The sequence below is a fragment of the Urocitellus parryii genome, chromosome 9 (assembly GCF_045843805.1).
Source record: "Urocitellus parryii isolate mUroPar1 chromosome 9, mUroPar1.hap1, whole genome shotgun sequence".
In the NCBI taxonomy this organism is placed as follows: domain Eukaryota; kingdom Metazoa; phylum Chordata; class Mammalia; order Rodentia; family Sciuridae; genus Urocitellus; species Urocitellus parryii.
The window spans coordinates 14,890,905-14,908,949 of NC_135539.1; the positions used below are offsets into that span (position 1 = coordinate 14,890,905).

At 37.9% G+C, this 18,045-nt stretch overlaps 1 protein-coding gene across 1 annotated transcript in view; it reads left to right on the top strand.

Annotated features, from left to right (window-relative positions):
- LOC113185095 (phospholipid-transporting ATPase ABCA3-like) overlaps positions 1–18,045 on the top strand; it is a 107,195-nt gene that overhangs the window by 38,785 nt on the left and 50,365 nt on the right. Inside the window, exons 10-11 of the mRNA XM_077802696.1 lie at positions 5,088–5,217; positions 5,897–6,194. Coding sequence (XP_077658822.1) covers positions 5,088–5,217; positions 5,897–6,194 — 428 coding nt within the window. The remainder of the gene's footprint in view (positions 1–5,087; positions 5,218–5,896; positions 6,195–18,045) is intronic.

Below are 18,045 nucleotides of genomic sequence, written 5' to 3' on the forward strand. Positions count from 1 at the left end.
GTATATAATATAGCAATTTAGCAAAAATGAAGGTATAAAAAAATAAATTGCTTTGATATAAGTAGAGTAACTAAGAACAGACTAGGGAAGAAGAGCACGAGAAGAAGACCAACATTAAACAAGGATGAGAGGTGGGAGGGAAAGGGAGAGAGAAGGGAAATTGCATGGAAATGGAAGGAGACCCTCAGGGTTATACAAAATTACATACAAGAGGAAGTGAGGGGAAAGGGAAAAACAGTACAAGGGGGAGGAATGAATTACAGTAGTGGGGGTAGAGAGAGAAGAGGGGAGGGGAGGGGAGGGGAGGGGGGATAGTAGAGGATAGGAAAGGCAGCAGAATACAACAGACATGAGTTTATCAATATGTAAAGCAATGAAGTGTAACTGATGTGATTCTGCAAGCTGTATACGGGGTAAAATGGGAGTTCATAACCCGCTTGAATCAAAATGTGAAATATGATTTATCAAGAACTATGTAATGTTTTGAACAACCAACATTAAAAAAATAAATTAAAAAAATTAAAAAAATTAAAATTAAAAAAAATTTAAAATAAAATAAATAAATAAATTGCTAGTAAGGATGGGAGAAAGCTACACTTATACATTCTTGGTGGGACTGCAAATTAGTACAACCACTCTGGAAAGCAATATGGAGATTCCTCAAAAAACTAGAAAAGAAACCAGCTATCCCACTCCTCAGTATAATTCCAAAGGCCTAAAATCAGTATACTGTGTTGATACAGCCACATTAATGTTTACAACAGCACAATTCACAATAGACATACTGAAGAACCAGTCCAGATGCTTGTCAACAGATGAATGGACAAAGATGTGGTATATATACACAACGATACATATACTCCACCATAAAGAATGATGAAATTATGGCATTTGCTGGTACATGGATGGAACCGGAGAACATTATGCTAAGTGAAAAAGCCAGACTCAGGGGACTGGGGTTATGGCTCAGCAGTAGAGTGCTTGCCTAGCGCAGGCAAGGCTCTGGGTTCCATTCTTAGCACCACATAAAAACAAAACAAAGGTATTGTGTCCAACTACAACTAAAAAAAATATTAAAAAAAAAAAAAGAAATAAGCCAGACTCAAAAGGTCTAGGATTAAATGTTTTTCTCATTTGCAGAAGGGAAGAAGGGATTTGCAGTTGATTATCATAAAGATAAGGGAAGATCAGTTGAGCAGAAGGAGGAGATCAAGTAAAAGGGAGGAGGGACAGAAAAAATATGGAAATACAGAATGAATTTTAAAATCATGCTAAAGGCATATGTAAATATACCACATGAAATTCCACCCTTATGTACATGTAGAAAGCACCAATCAAACATAAATACATGAGCCAGCAAAAGGAAAACCACAAGAATGGAGGAAGGAGGGAAAGGAAAGGGAGGAAAACAGGGACTGAAATGAGTAATTAAAATTCCATGCATGTGTGATTTTTGTCAAAATAAACCCAACTATATAGAACTATAATGCTCTATTTTAAAAAGAATGAATTAAAAATATATGTTAAGATGTTAGATTTAAACCTAAATATATCGTTAATTACATTAGTCACATGTCATATAGCAGTATTTCAGTTAATGACTGAATATACTATGGTGGCTCTATCAGGTAACCTAGTTTTATAGTAAACTATACCATCTAGATTTGTGTGAGTACACTGATGTTTGCATACTGACAACTTTAATGATGCATGTCTTAGAATGTACACCTATCATTAAGCAATGCATGACTGTACATATAAATAGACTAGACACAATTAAAATGCTATTTTCAAGAGTGTATTTGTGTATATTCATCTCTGTTTATATATGTTTGTTAAAATTGTCAGGGTTATCACTAGGTACTAGAGTTTATTGCCTTTTTATTTGTTTGTATTTTCTAATGTCCTAATGGAATTTATTACCAGTGAATAAAATGTAAAGAATAAAATCTATTCTGAAAGATGACAGAGAAAAGTACTCAATAATTATATTTTGAAGCACGGTGTTCCTCAATCCTTTTAGTATCATAAAAGAAGCATACTGTGGGCACATTTTCAAGGATTTTTTTTTAAAAAAATACATTTTATATGTGGGTTTTAAAAAATATTTTTATTAGTTCTAACTAGTTATGTATGACAGTAGATGCATTTTGACACATCATAAATGGAGTATAAATTCTCGTTTGTTTAGTTGTGCATGATGTAGAGATCCACAGATCATACAATCATATATCCACATAGGGTAATTATGTCTGATTCATTCTACTATCATTTCTAGCCCCATGGTCCCTCCCCTCCCTACACTCCCCTCTATCTGGTCCAAAATATCTCTGTTCTTCAGCACCTTCACACACATTGTGAATTAGCATCTGCATATCAGAGAAAACATTTGGCCTTTGTTTCTTTGGGACTGGTTTATTTTGCTTAGCATAACATTCTCCAGTTTCATCCATTTACCAGCAAATGCCATAATTTCATCATTCTTTTTTAAAATTTTAAAATTTGTTCTAATTGACAGTAGAATGCATTTTCACACGTTGTACACAAATGGAACACAACTTCTCATTCCTCTGGCTATACATGGTATAAAGTCACATCAGTAGTGTAATCATACATATATATAGGGTAATAATATATGTTTTCTGATGAATCTCCATACTACTTTACATAATGGTTGCACCAATTTGCAGTCCCACCAGCAATGTATGAGTGTGCCTTTATCTCTACATCTTCATCAACATTTATTGTTGCTTGTATTTTTGACAGCTGCCATGCTGAATGGAGTGAGATGAAATCTTAGTGTAGTTTTACTTCACATTTCTCTATTTGCTGGAGATTTGAACAATTTTTCATGTATTTGTTGATCAGTTGTATTTCTTCTGTGAATTGTCTGTTCAGTTCCTTAGCCCACTTATTGATTGGGTTATTATTATTATTTTTTATGTTAAGTTTTCTGAGTTCCTTATATATCCTGGAGATTAATGCTCTGAGGTGGTAAAGATTTCTCCCATTTGGTAGGCTCTCTCTTCACATTATTGTTTGCTGAGAACAGCTTTTTAGTTTGAATCCATCCCATTTATTGATTCTTGATCTTACTACTTATGCTTTAGGAGTCTTGTTAAGGAAGTCAGATCCTAAGCAAACATGGTGAAGATTTGGGCCTAGTTTTTCTTCTGTTAGAAGCAGGGTCTCCATTCTAGTGCCTAAGTCTTGGATCCACTTTGACTTGAGTTTCTTGCAAGGTGAGAGATAGAGGTTTAACTTTATTTTGTTTCTTATGGATTTCTAGTTTTCCCAGCCCCATTTGGTGACTAGGCTATCTTTTCACCAATGGATGTTTTTGGTGCCTTTGTCAAGTATGAGATAACTGTATTTATATGGGTTTGTCTCTGGGTCTTCTATCCTGTACCGTTGGTCTATGTGTCTCTTTTGGTGCCAATACCATTATGTTTTTGTTACAATGCCTCCGTGGTATAGTTTAAGGTCTGGTATTGTGATGCCTCCTGCTTCGTTCTTCTTGATAAGGATTGTTTTGGCTATTCTGGGTCTTTTTTTCCCAAATGAATTTCATGATTGCTTTTACTATTTCTATGAAGAATGTCATTGGGATTTTAATAGAAACTGTATTAAATCTGTATAATGCTTTTAGTAGTATGGCTGTTTTGACAACATTAATTCTACCTATCCAGGAGCATGGGAGGTCATTACATTTTCTGAGTCTTCTTTAATTTCTTTCTTTAGTGTTGTGTAGTTTTCATTGTGGGGTCTTTCACCTCTTTTGTTAGATTGATTCCCAAGTATTTTTTTAGACTATTGTGGATAGGGTCGTTTTCCTAATTTCTCTTTTAGTAGATTCAACACTGATGTATAGAAATACATTTGATTTATGGGTGTTGATTTTATATCCTGCTACTTCGCTGAATTCACTTATTAGTTCTAGAAGTTTTCTGGTAGAAATTTTTGGATCTTCTAAATATAGAGTCATGTCATCAGCAAATAATGGTAGTTTGAATTCTTTTCCTAATCATATGTTTTTAATTTCTTTCATTTGTCTGATTGCTCTGGCTAGAGTTCCAAGGACTAGTTTGAATAGAAATGGTAAAGAGGGCATCCCTGTCTTGTCTTTTTAGAGGGAATGCTTTTAGTTTTTCTCCATTTACGATAATGTTGGCCTTGGACTTAACATAGATAGCTTTTACAATGTGGAGGTATGTTTCTACTATCCCTAGTTTTTCTAGTGTTTTGAATATGAAGAGGTGCTATATTTTGTCAAATGCTTGTTCTGTATCTATTGAGATAATCATATGATTCTTGTCTTTAAGTCTATTGATGGGATGTATTATGCTGATATGTGGTTTTTAAAGCATACCTAAGACATCAACCTACTCATTACTTACTCATGTCAGAGTTTAGTAATATAGTCCAAAAAATACTAGCAGAAAGTTATTGAAAAGATTTTGATAGCTCTATGGTTTATAAAATAATATGCCTTCTCAAATAATGTATTTTCCACCAAGTGTTTTACCACTTCTCCTGTCTCTAAATATGCTGTGATGTCTTTTTTCTTCTATTATTCTAACTATCATTCAGCCTTTGGTTTATAACTACTTTTATGTATCTGCATTCTTCTCAAGTATCCATACCAAAAAAAAAAAAAAACCCAGCTTCAAACATAGGCAGTAGTGGGAAATATAAGGACTTTTATCTAATTTTAAAATCTTACTGCTCAATGTCCCTGTCATTTTATAAAACAAAGAACATATTAAATCCTGGAGGACAGATATCTTTGATTAAAGGTAAGTCATTTAACTAAGTTCAGTTTAATGAAACAAAATGTATTGTAATTGTATTTCTCATTTTGCCTCAGAATGGTAGAAACCTTGCCATCAGTTGGCAGCAGTCTTCTGACTGGTTTAATGAGAACCACCATTATCATATTGCTCATGTGCAATGCTCCTGCCAATCCATGAGCAAGAGGAGTCTTCCAAGTTTGGAACTCATTTACCATTCCTTAAATAAAACAGATTGTGGCTATGATTAAAACTAAATGATCTGTGCTCATTTCATGTATGTGTGTATGTGTATAGGGTCAATAAGCTGGCAACTTCCCAAATGAGTATTCATGACCAAAACAAACAGCAGAGCCTGTCTGGAAGTTTTGAAAGACCAGTTTTTTCCAGTTTTGATGAACTCGCTACCATTAAATTTAATACTGGGGTAAGCATATTCACTAATATGTTTGGTTTACATATGTTCATGTAGTTTAATATTTAAATTTAAAATATGTTTGGAGCTTAGCAAGCCAAATATGGTCCAGTCTGTAATAACCACATTAATTTCCTCATGCAGGAGAAATGGGTTCTAGATAAAAGATTACAGCTGCTACCTTCAGCCTTATTATTTCTCAAAATTCTCTTTGAAAAGTTCTCATTATAAGTTTTCCCTTTGTTCAGTTTTGACTAGACCCAAGAACTTTGACTATTACATTCAGAAAATATTTGTTGATCAAATTAAGGACATGTTCTGTAGAGTTCATATACTATACCCAGGAAAAATATAATAGTTTATGGAATGTTTTCTTATAAAATGGAGAAAATAGAAAAATTATAGCTTAATATTAAATAAAAGATATAATTTGGATTTTCCAATCAGAAGTACTATACCATGTTAATAAATCATCTTAAGATTTTCAGTATAATCAGATTAGAAGCCCCATTTTAATCTTCACTTAATATCTTACACAAATAAACATCTTGTTTTCTTGGGCTCAGTTTAAAGCATAAATTTATATGTGTGTATTTTCACCATAAAATTTGAAACATTTAAACTAATGTATTTTACATGTATATCCTACTTGGGTCACTAACCATTGTAATACTATTTTCCCTCTTTTTAGTTTCCACTTTACCGCCAGCAGTTTTGTTCCATGTTTATAAAAAGGGCACTATTCAGTTGGCGCAACTGGAAGTTGATCTTGCTACAGATAATAGTAATTCTGGTTGTCACTACCTATCTCTTAATAGCTCTGAACGTCAAGGATGATTATATGCCTGCAAGAGAAATGGATTTGAGACATTATGGTCAAACCATTGTGCCTTACTCAATTTCAGGGAATTCTGGTTTGGCTCTGACTCTCATAAAGAAACTAGAGATTTTTCTAAAGTCTAAAAATCAAGAGCTACGGAAAGTTAAAGGTAAGACTCATAGAAATAAAAGAGATTGCTGCTATATGAAGACTTTTGTCACTTGCAAAGAAAGGATTTAACTATGGTATTTACTCTTTTTTCCCACCTAATTACCAGTATCATAGAAGCAACTAAAATGGAGACAACTAGACATAAAGGTTAAAAACATTTTGGCTATAGGGTCTTTGGCTAAATTGCCTAATCCCAGAGTGAAAATATTGTATTATGCAATTTTGCATTAGCTTTTTTATTTTGACCAAAATACAGATGTCTCTCTGGGCTCTCACATGATAAGAATGTTGGTTCTAATAATTGAAAGCTGTCCTTTAGTATATTTGCCATTCTGAAAACAGATGGTTGAATACTTAAAAGATTGATTTTTCAGAACTAGTTTTTAAAGGTAGTCTGTGTAACTATTTAATTTTGTCCAAATGAATGTGTTCTCTGCATTCTCTTTATTATTGTTAAAATAACTGTAAGATAGTTGATTAATTAACTTTTCTATTTCACAAATTACCTCAACACCTAGTAGGTGGATGATTTGAACTTCGGGTAAGATGGAATTAACCAACATTCTCACAAAAAGAACAAAAGCTGGACATTAACCAAAAGCAGAAAACAAATTAGAATGTATCTATTCAAGAAAAATTATTGAACCTCTATAAGATCTGCATTTTAAGTTAGCACCATTCCCATCACCCTCCCTTACCAGCCATGAAAAGCCAGTAGTAGCCTTGCAGTTAGCAGAAAAGACAGATCTATTTCAAGCTCTGTTAAAAGCCCTATCCTTAGAACATTGTCAACTACAGAATTCCTGAAAATCTATTCCAATAACATTGTTACTATTGGATTTGAATCAAAACTAAGCTCTAAAAGATAAAAAATTTAATAAAATAAAGCATTATTCTCAGGCCATTACTAAAATTAGTAGCAATCTGCTGGTAACATCACCACAGGTGGCTAAGGCTGTGATTTCAACAGAGTCAGGCAAGAACCTGGCCAAAAATTAAAAAGGAGTACCTTAAGAACTAGATAACCACAGTGAACTTTGAAAAGTTTTGACATTACAATGGTTTAAATGTTAATATGTGTGGCCAGGAATGACCTAGGAAAGGAGAATACTTCAACCACTAACCTCTGATGGATGTTGAAGACCTGTATAAGCATGAAGTAAAAGTTGACTCTTACTTGTAAATTGCCTAAAGCTTGATGGTCTGCCTTCATATACAGATCTATTTGACAAATCATGGAAACTTACTGACTTAAAGCATTCAAGGACCTTGTTTTTTTTTAATCACTAAATATACAGACCTGGGGCTGACATCTGTGAGCCAGGCATAAAAATAAAGGCCAGAATTATTTTCAAAAGTCTCTCAAAGAAATCCATGGCAGCATCCTGTTCAGAATATAGCATCTACTAAATTGATCTATATTAAGTCACTAAAAGGAGGAGCAGCAACTTTAAAAAGAACAATTATAACAAATATGGAGGGCAGAGGAATTAGTATATACAATATTTATTATGAATTTACACTTTTCAATGACAAAAAAATAGTTATGGGCTAAATTGTGCCACCCCAAACACAAATTCAAATGTTGAAGTCCTAATTTCCAGTATCTCAGAATGTGTTTGGAGATAAGGTTTTGAAGAGGTAATTAAATTTAAAATTAGGTCAGTAAGACAGACCCTAGTCTAGTATCACAGGTGTTCTTATAAGAAAAGGAAATTGGACATTTATATGCATACATAGAGGGAAGACCACAGGAATACATAAAAAAAAGAAAGCCACCTAAAAACTAAGGAAAGAGGTTTCAGAAGAAACCAACCCTGCCATCACTTGATCTCAGATTTCTAGTCTTCAAACTGAGACATTCTATTGTTTAAATAATTGAGTATGTGGTATTTCTTATGGCAGCCTTAGCAAACAAATACATATTTTGATAGCAGGAAATTGGGTGCTGCTACAACAAATACCAAACAGTGGGGAATTGACTTTAGAACTAGTTATGGGGAGATACTGAGAAAGTTTTGAAGTACACATTTAAAAAAAAAACTAGCTAATCTTAAAGAGGCTGTTGGCTGAAATATGAATATTAAAAGGCGATTCTCATGAGAGCTAATATAGAAAAGAAAAATGCTTTCAAGAAAGCTATTATGGCCAGGAGCTGTGGCGCTTGCCTATAATCCCAGTTGCTTAGGAGGCTGAGACGGGAGGATTGTGAGTTCAAAGCAAAAGTGAGGTGCTGAGCAACTCAGTGAGACCCTGACTCTAAGTAAAATAAAAAATGGAGTTGGGATGTTGTTCAGTGGTCAAGTACCCCCCCCCAAAAAAAGAGAAAGCTATTAAGTTAGAGGCATACTTATATCATCATTAACATAATATTTGTAGAAATATGAGCATTAAGGGCTCAGTAATGAGGAGCATGTTATTAAAAGTATAGAAAATGGAAATCAAAATTAAGATTTCATCTCCAGTCGAAATGGCAATTATCAAGAATACAAATAAGACCAGATCCAACATGGCGGCCGGCGAGGAAGCAGCGATTCCAACGTCTCCACTTTAACGGGATAAGAAAGACCCATCTGAACAGCTGCAGCCTACCTACGGAGGAACTTCTAGCATAATTCCCTTAAGAGGAGAGCAGCCGTGAACTGGTAGGTTTATTGGAAGTGACAGTTTGTCCCAGAGAAGTGGATCTTGGACGGCCACTCGGGCACAGAGGTCTAGTTCCGCAGCCATCAGCCGCTCGGCAAGCGGCTCCCCAGGGAGGCCTAGCTCTCGATCTTCAAGCAGCCACTTCACCTGCCTGGTTCCTAACCACGCGGCCACAGCTACCCGGCTCCACAGGTGGACCCGCGGCGGGTGCAGAAGTCAAGTCCTGAAATCAGCAGCCACTTTTGCAAGCGGCTGACACCCGGAGCAGCTTGGTCCACCCCGCTCGAACCGGCAGTCGGCCTCCGCCATCAGGGCTCCCCTGGGAGGCCTAGAGCTCGCTCTGGGAGCAGCCGCCTCACCCGCCCGGTTCCTAACCACGCGGCCGCAGCTACCCGGCTCCACAGGTAGCCCCGCGGCGGGTGCAGAAGTCAAGTCCTGAGGAGGGAAGATGGCGGCGAAGGGAGTGCATCACCCCAGTGCGCCGCATCACTGAGCGGGAGAAAGACGATGTGAATCGCCTGAAGGCTATCTTGTTGGGAATTTCCAGTGAAATTGAGGTGCTCCAGAATCTAGTGGACAGATTTCCATCGTGCGTAGTTCGACTGCGGGAGCTCCATTTGTCCGCACGGAGGGTCGCATAGCATGACAGGTAATCGCCCCGCGGCTGGCGTCTGTGGTGCGCGCTGGGGAGCGGCAAGGTGCCGGAGCGGGGGAGCAGCGATACGGATTTGGGGGGCTCCCGCCAGTGATACATTGGCAGCACGGAGTGCTGAGTTCCGGCTTTGAGTCAGAGGAGAGAAGCGGGCCAGTTTGGTTCCAGACACCGGTCGGACCACGGAGGAGGACAGCAGCTGCCATTTCGGAGAGATGATGTAATCATCCCCATGTTCTACTGATCTCAGCTCATTCAGCTACAGAACAGGTGATTTCAGGCTGGTATTTGCCTGCGTCTAGCAGACAGATTTCTTGCTCAGGCTCGGGACTGAGGATCTTGTGGAGAATACTCCTAGAGGCTCGTGCCTGGCAAGGTGTGCGCCGGGCACTGAGCACCTGGATTCTGGTTCCCGGGGCTAACCTGGCCCAGGTCTGAGGAAACTGCGGAGACTGCCGGTGGAGGCCAGCTCCAAGTGGACCGTGCGCTGAGCTTGGGGCGACTGGGTTCTGACTCCCAGAACAGTTTTGGCCTGGGGGCTGGGGAACCCGTGGGGGGGTCGCTCGCTGGAGCCAGCTCCCAGCGGAGAGTGTATCGGGATCCGAGAGGCGGGGTTCTGGCTACCGAAGCTGCTTCGGCCCAAGGCTAGGGAACCAGCGGTGACTGCTTCTCAGTCAGGCTCCTGCTGGGTGCTGTGGGGCAGAGTGGAGCTTCCTCCTGCGCCCAGAGCAGGCCAAGTGACCCGCCGGCGTGGTATCATGACACACCAAACGCAGCTGGGGCTGAAGAGAGTAGCCGACCACGCCTAGAATAGGACCAGCGACCCCGCGGCGCGGTAGCCAAGTAACCTCATTTCGAGTAGGGGCTGTGCAGAGCTGCCATCTGAGCAGGCAGGGCAGGCAGACCTGCGGCCCACTGGAAAGACAGACCAGGTAGCTTGCCAGCGTGGTGGACACGTAACACCGAGGCAGTCGCGTCACACTGGTTGGAGTGGGGGTGGAGCAGGGTCGCCGCCCGGGTCCGGAGGGGGCTCAGCGACCCATTGGAGAGGTAGTAAGGTTACCCCCATTGGGAGTGGGGGCTGTGCAGAACTGCGACCCACCGGCCTAGAGGCCTGCCAGCGCGGTAGACACGTCACACCAATTGGAGTGGGGACCCAGCAGAGCCGCCACCCACATCCAGATCAGGACCAACGACCCCAGGGCGTGGTAGTTACGTTACCACAATTGGAGTGGGGGCAGAGCAGAGCCGCCACCCGTGCCCGCAGGGGAGGCAGATCTGCGACCGATCAGCGGGGTAGACAGATCACCCTAATTAGAGGAGGAGCACAGCCACTACCCGCCCTGCAAGGGAGACTTCCCAACTATACAAGAGCAATATAAATAAATAGGGAGTAAATTTCAAAAACACAACAGTTGCACCAAGCAGAAAGAAACGCAAGCAGTATGAAAAGACAAGGAAAGAAAGGACCACAAGCAATGCAGGTCAACTCAACTTTAGAAGAGGTAATAGCTGCAACAGATGGAATGTCAGATAAAGAGTTGAGGATATATATGCTTCAGATGATCTGGAGTCTCAAGGAAGACATGAGACAGCAAAATCAGACAATGAAAGATCACATTGACAAACAAATCCAGGAAGTAAAAGATCAATTTCACAGGGAGATAGAGGTAATAAAAAACAAACAAATAGAAATCCTAGAAATGCAGGAAACAATAAACCAACTTAAAAACTCAATTGAGAATACTACCAGCAGAGTAGATCACTTAGAAGAGAGAACATCAGACAATGAAGACAAAGTATTTCAACTTGAAAAGAACATAGACAGCTCAGCAAGTCTGCTAAGAAACCATGAGCAGAACATCCAAGAATTATGGGACAATATCAAAAGACCAAATGTAAGAGTCATTGGGATACAGGAAGGCACAGAGCTCCATTCCAAAGGAATAAACAGTCTATTCAGTGAAATAATACGAGAAAACTTCCCAGACTTGAAGAATGAGACAGAATCCCAAATCCTAGAAGCCTACAAGACAACGAATGTGCAAAATCATAAGAGATCCACACCTAGACACATTATAATGAAGATGTCCAACATACACAATAAGGAGAGAATTTTAAAAGCTGCAAGAGAAAGAAAGCAGATTACATTTAGGGGTAAACCAATCAGGATAACAGCTGATCTCTCAACACAGACTCTGAAAGCTAGAAGATCCTGGAATAACATATTTCAAACACTGAAAGAAAATGGGTTCCAACCAAGAATCGTGTATCCGGCGAAATTAAGCTTCAGGATAGAAGATGAAATTAAAACCTTCCATGATAAACAAAAGTTAAAAGAATTCGCAGCTAGAAAACCATCTCTTCAAAAAATCCTTGGCAAAACATTACAGGAAGAGGAAATGGAAAATAACATTGAAAACCAACAATGGGAGGTAGGACAGTAAAGGGGGGAAAGTAGTCAAAGAGGATAACAAATCTGGTTTAGTAACATCAATTAACAAATATGGCTAGAAGAACAAACCATATCTCAATAATAACCCTAAATGTTAATGGCTTAAACTCACCAATCAAGAGACATAGGCTAGTAGAATGGATCACAAACAAGACCCAACAATATGCTGCCTATATGAGACGCATCTGATAGGAAAAGATATTCATAGACTGAAGGTGAAAGGTTGGGAAAAATCATACCACTCATATGGACTGCGGAAACAAGCAGGAGTGTCCATACTCATATCCAATAAAATAGATTTCAAGCCAAAGTTAATCAAAAGGGATAAAGAAGGACACTTCATACTGCTCAAGGGAACCATACACCAACAAGACATAACAATCATAAATATATATGCCCCAAATAATGGTGCAGCTGTGTTCATCAAGCAAACTCTTCTCAAGTTCAAGAGTCTAATAGACCACCATACAATAATCATGGGAGACTTCAACACAGCTCTCTCACCACTGGACAGATCTTCCAAACAAAAGTTAAATAAGGAAACTATAGAACTCAATAACACAATTAACAACCTAGACCTAATTGACATATATAGACTGTACCACCCAACATCAAGTAGTTACACTTTTTTCTCAGCAGCACATGGAACATTCTCAAAAATAGACCATATATTATGTCACAGGGCAACTCTTAGACAATATAAAGGGGTAGAGATAATACCATGCATCTTATCTGATCACAATGGAATGAAACTGAAAATCAATGATAAAAGAAGGAAGGAAAAATCAAGCATCACTTGGAGAATGAACAATAGATTGCTGAATGATCAATGGGTTTTAGAAGACATCAAGGAGGAAATTAAAAACTTCCTAGAGTTAAATGAAAACACAGATACAACATATCGGAATCTATGGGACACATTGAAAGCAGTTCTAAGAGGAAAATTCATTGCTTGGAGTTCATTCCTCAAAAAAAAAGAAAAAACCAACAAATAAATGATCTCATACTTCATCTCAAAATCCTAGAAAAAGAAGAGCAAAACAACAGCAAAAGAAGTAGAAGGCAAGAAATAATTAAAATCAGAGCTGAAATTAATGAAATTGAAACAAAAGAAACAATTGAAAAAATTGACAAAACTAAAAGTTGGTTCTTTGAAAAAATAAATAAAATTGACAGACCCTTAGCCATGCTAACGAAGAGAAGAAGAGAGAGAACCCAAATTACTAGCATACGGGATGAAAGAGGCAATATCACAACAGACACTTCAGAAATACAGAAGATAATCAGAAATTATTTTGAATCCTTATACTCCAATAAAATAGAAGATAGTGAAGGCATCGATAAATTTCTTAAATCATATAATCTGCCCAGATTGAGTCAGGAGGATATAGACAACCTAAACAGACCAATAACAATAGAGGAAATAGAAGAAACCATCAAAAGATTACCAACTAAGAAAAGCCCAGGACCGGATGGTTATACAGCAGAGTTTTACAAAACCTTTAAAGAGGAACTAACACCAATACTTTTCAAGCTATTTCAGGAAATAGAAAAGAGGGAGAACTTCCAAATTCATTCTACGAGGCCAACATCACCCTGATTCCAAAACCAGACAAAGACGCTTCAAAGAAAGAAAACCACAGACCAATATCTCTAATGAACCTTGACGCAAAAATCCTCAATAAAATTCTGGCGAATCGGATTCAAATACATATCAAAAAAATTATACACCATGATCAAGTAGGATTCATCCCTGGGATGCAAGGCTGGTTCAATATACGGAAATCAATTAATGTTATTCACCACATCAATAGACTTAAAAATAAGAACCATATGATCATCTCGATAGATGCAGAAAAAGCATTCGACAAAGTACAGCATCCCTTTATGTTCAAAACTCTAGAAAAATTAGGGTTAACTGGATCATACCTCAACATTGTAAAAGCAATCTATGATAAGCCACAGGCCAGCATCATTCTGAATGGAGAAAAATTGAAGGCATTCCCTCTAAGATCTGGTACAAGACAGGGATGCCCTCTCTCACCACTTCTGTTCAACATAGTCCTCGAAACACTGGCCAGAGCAGTTAGGCAGACGAAAGAAATTAAAGGCATAAAAATAGGAAAATAAGAACTTAAATTATACTATTTGCAGATGATATGATCCTATACCTAGCAGACCCAAAAGGGTCTACAAAGAAGCTATTAGAGCTAATAAATGAATTCAGCAAAGTGGCAGGATATAAGATCAACACGCATAAATCAAATCATTCCTGTACATCAGCGACAAATCCTCTGAAACGGAAATGAGGACAACTACTCCATTCACAATATCCCCCCAAAAAAATAAAATACTTGGGAATCAACCTAACAAAAGAGGTGAAAGATTTATACAATGAAGATTACAGAACCCTAAAGAAAGATATAGAAGAAGAACTTAGAAGATGGAAAAATATACCCTGCTCATGGATAGGCAGAACTAACATCATCAAAATGGCGATATTACCAAAAGTTCTCTATAAATTCAATGCAATGCCAATCAAAATCCCAACAGCATTTCTTGTAGAAATAGATAAAAGAATCATGAAATTCATATGGAATAATAAAAGACCCAGAATAGCAAAAACAATACTAAGCAGGAAGTGTGAATCAGGCGGTATAGCGATACCAGACTTCAAACTATACTACAGAGCAATAGTAACAAAAACAGCATGGTACTTGTACCAAAACAGGCGGGTGGACCAATGGTATAGAATAGAGGACACAGTAACCAATCCACAAAACTACAACTATCTTATATTTGATAAAGGGGCTAAAAGCATGCAATGGAGGAAGGATAGCATCTTCAACAAATGGTGCTGGGAAAACTGGAAATCCATCTGCATCAAAATGAATCTGAATCCCTATCTCTCACCATGCACAAAAGTTAACTCAAAATGGATCAAGGAGCTTGATATTAAATCAGAGACACGGCATCTGTTAGAAGAAAAAGTTGGCTATGATCTACATGCTGTGGGATCAGGCTCCAAATTCCTCAATAGGACACCCATAGCGCAAGAGTTAATAACTAGAATCAACAAATGGGACTTACTCAAACTAAAAAGTTTTTTCTCAGCAAAAGAAACAATAAGAGAGATAAACAGGGAGCCTACATCCTGGGAACAAATCTTTACTCCACACACTTCAGATAGAGCCCTAATAACCAGAATATACAAAGAACTCAAAAAATTAGACAATTAGATAACAAATAACCCAATCAATAAATGGGCCAAGGACCTGAACAGACACTTCTCAGAGGAGGACATACAATCAATCAATAAATACATGAAAAAATGCTCACCATCGCTAGCAGTCAGAGAAATGCAAATCAAAACTACCCTAAGATACCATCTCACTCCAGTAAGATTGGCAGCCATTAGGAAGTCAAACAACAATAAGTGCTGGAGAGGATGCGGGGAAAAGGGCACTCTTGTTCATTGCTGGTGGGACTGCAAATTGGTGCAGCCAATTTGGAAAGCAGTATGGAGATTTCTTGGAAAGCTGGGAATGGAACCACCATTTGACCCTGCTATTCCCCTTCTCGGTCTATTCCCTAAAGACCTAATAAGAGCATGCTACAGGGACACTGCTACATCGATGTTCATAGCAGCTCAATTCACGATAGCAAGACTGTGGAATCAGCCTAGATGCCCTTCAATAGATGAATGGATAAAAAAAATGTGGCATTTATACACTATGGAGTATTACTCTGCATTAAAAAATGACAAAATCATAGAATTTGGAGGGAAATGGATGGCATTAGAGCAGATTATGCTAAGTGAAGCTAGTCAATCTTTAAAAAACAAATACCAAATGACTCCTTTGATATAAGGGGAGTAAACAAGGACAGGGTAGGGACGAAGAGCTTGAGAAGAAGATTTACATTAAACAGGGATGAGAGGTGGGAGGGAAAGGGAGTGAGAAGGGAAATCACATGGAAATGGAAGGCAATCCTCAGGGTTATACAAAATGACATATAAGAGGAAAGGAGGGGCAAGACAAGATAATACAAATGGAAGAAATGATTTACAGTAGAAGGGGTAGAGAGAGAAAAGGGGAGGGGAGGGGAGGGGAGGGGGGATAGTAGAGAATAGGACAGACAGAATACATCAGACACTAGAAAGGCAATATGTCAATCAATGGAAGGGTAACTGATGTGATTCAGCAATCTGTATACGGGGTAAAAGTGGGAGTTCATAACCCACTTGAATCAAACCGTGTAATATGATGTATTAAGAACTATGTAATGTTTTGAACGACCAATAATAAAAAAAAAGAATACAAATAATAATCAATGCTAGCAAAAGGTACAGTTATTAATTGTTGGTAGGACTGCAAATTAGTACAGCCACTCTGAAAAGCAGTATGGATATCAAAAACTAGAAATGGAATCACCATATAACATAGTTGTCTCCCTCCTTGGTAATTATCCTGAAGATCTAAAATCAGCATACTATAGTGATATAGCCACAGCACATCTGTGTTTATAGCAGTACAACTTGCAGTAGCTAAGGTATAGAACTAGCCCAGGTGCCTGGCAACAGATGAATGGATACAGAAAATGTGGAATATATACACAATGTAATTTTACTCAACCATAAAGAAGAATGAATTTATGGTATTTGCTATTAAGTGAATGGAACTGGAGACCATCATGCTAAGTGAAGTAAGCCAGACTCAGAAAGTCAAGGGTCAGATGTTTTTCCTTATATGCAGAAGCTAAACCAAAATAAGAAGAAAAAAAGGTTGGGGTGGGGGAATCCCATGAAAATAAAAGGGACATAAGTGGAACAAAGAAAGGGAATTGAGAGAAAGGGAGGAGGGACAGAAAAGAGAGAAACAGTGGAATGACATTGACCAAACTATATTATATGCAAATATGAATATACCCCAGTGAATTTCATCTTTATATACATATATAAAGTACTGATTTTTAAAAAATATTTTAAAAACTGTAGGCATAAAAAGACACATAGATCAATGGAATAGAAGACACAAAGACATCCCACACAGATATAGTCATCTGATTCTAGACCAAGGCACAAAAAACATACTTTGGAGAAAAGACAGCTTTTTAACAAATGGTACTGGGGAAAACTAGATATCCATATGTAGAAGAAGGAAATTCTAAGGTATACTTGCAGGCAGTGACCTCCTTAATAGGACTTCTAAAATTCAAGAAATAATACTAAGAATTTATAAATGGAATATTATCAAATTAAAAAGCTTCACAGCAGAGGAAACAATGGAGTGAAGAGAGAGCCCATAAAATGGAGAAAATATTTGCTACCTACCCTTCTCACAATGGATTAATATTCATAATATATAAAGAACTCAAACTTATCAGGAATAAAACAAGTAGCCCAATAAATAGTTAAATGAACTAAGTAGACATGTCTCAAAAGAATAAATACAGATACCCAACAAATATATGTGGAAAAATGTCCAACATCTTTAGCCATCAGGGAAATGCAAATCAACATTACACTGAGATTTCATTTAATTCCAGTTAGAATGGCTGAGGCTCAGCGGTAGTGCACTTGCTTGCCATGTGTGAGACACCGGGTTCGATTCTTGGCACCACATATAAATAAATAATGGTCTATCAACAACTAAAAAAATATTTTAAAAACAACAACAATAATAATAAAAGTTGGCAAAGATGTTGGAAGAAAGGAATATTTACACAGTGTTGGTGGGATTACCAATAGGTACAGCCACATGTAACTCAGTATGGAGGTTCCTCAAAAGACTAGGAATGGAACCATCATATGACCTAAATATTCTACTCCTCAGTATTTATCCAAAAGAATGAAAGCCAGCATACTAAAGTGATATATAAATACCTATGTTTATAGTAGCATGATTCCGTAATAACCAGGTTATGGAACCAGCCCAGGTGTCCATCAGCAGATGAATGGATAAAGAAAATGTGGTATATTTATGTGTGTTTATTCATGTTTTATTCAGCTATAAAGAAGAATGGAATTTTTCCATCTGCAGGAAAATAGGTAGAACTATAGAACGTTATGTTAAGCAAAATTAGCTAGATTCAGAA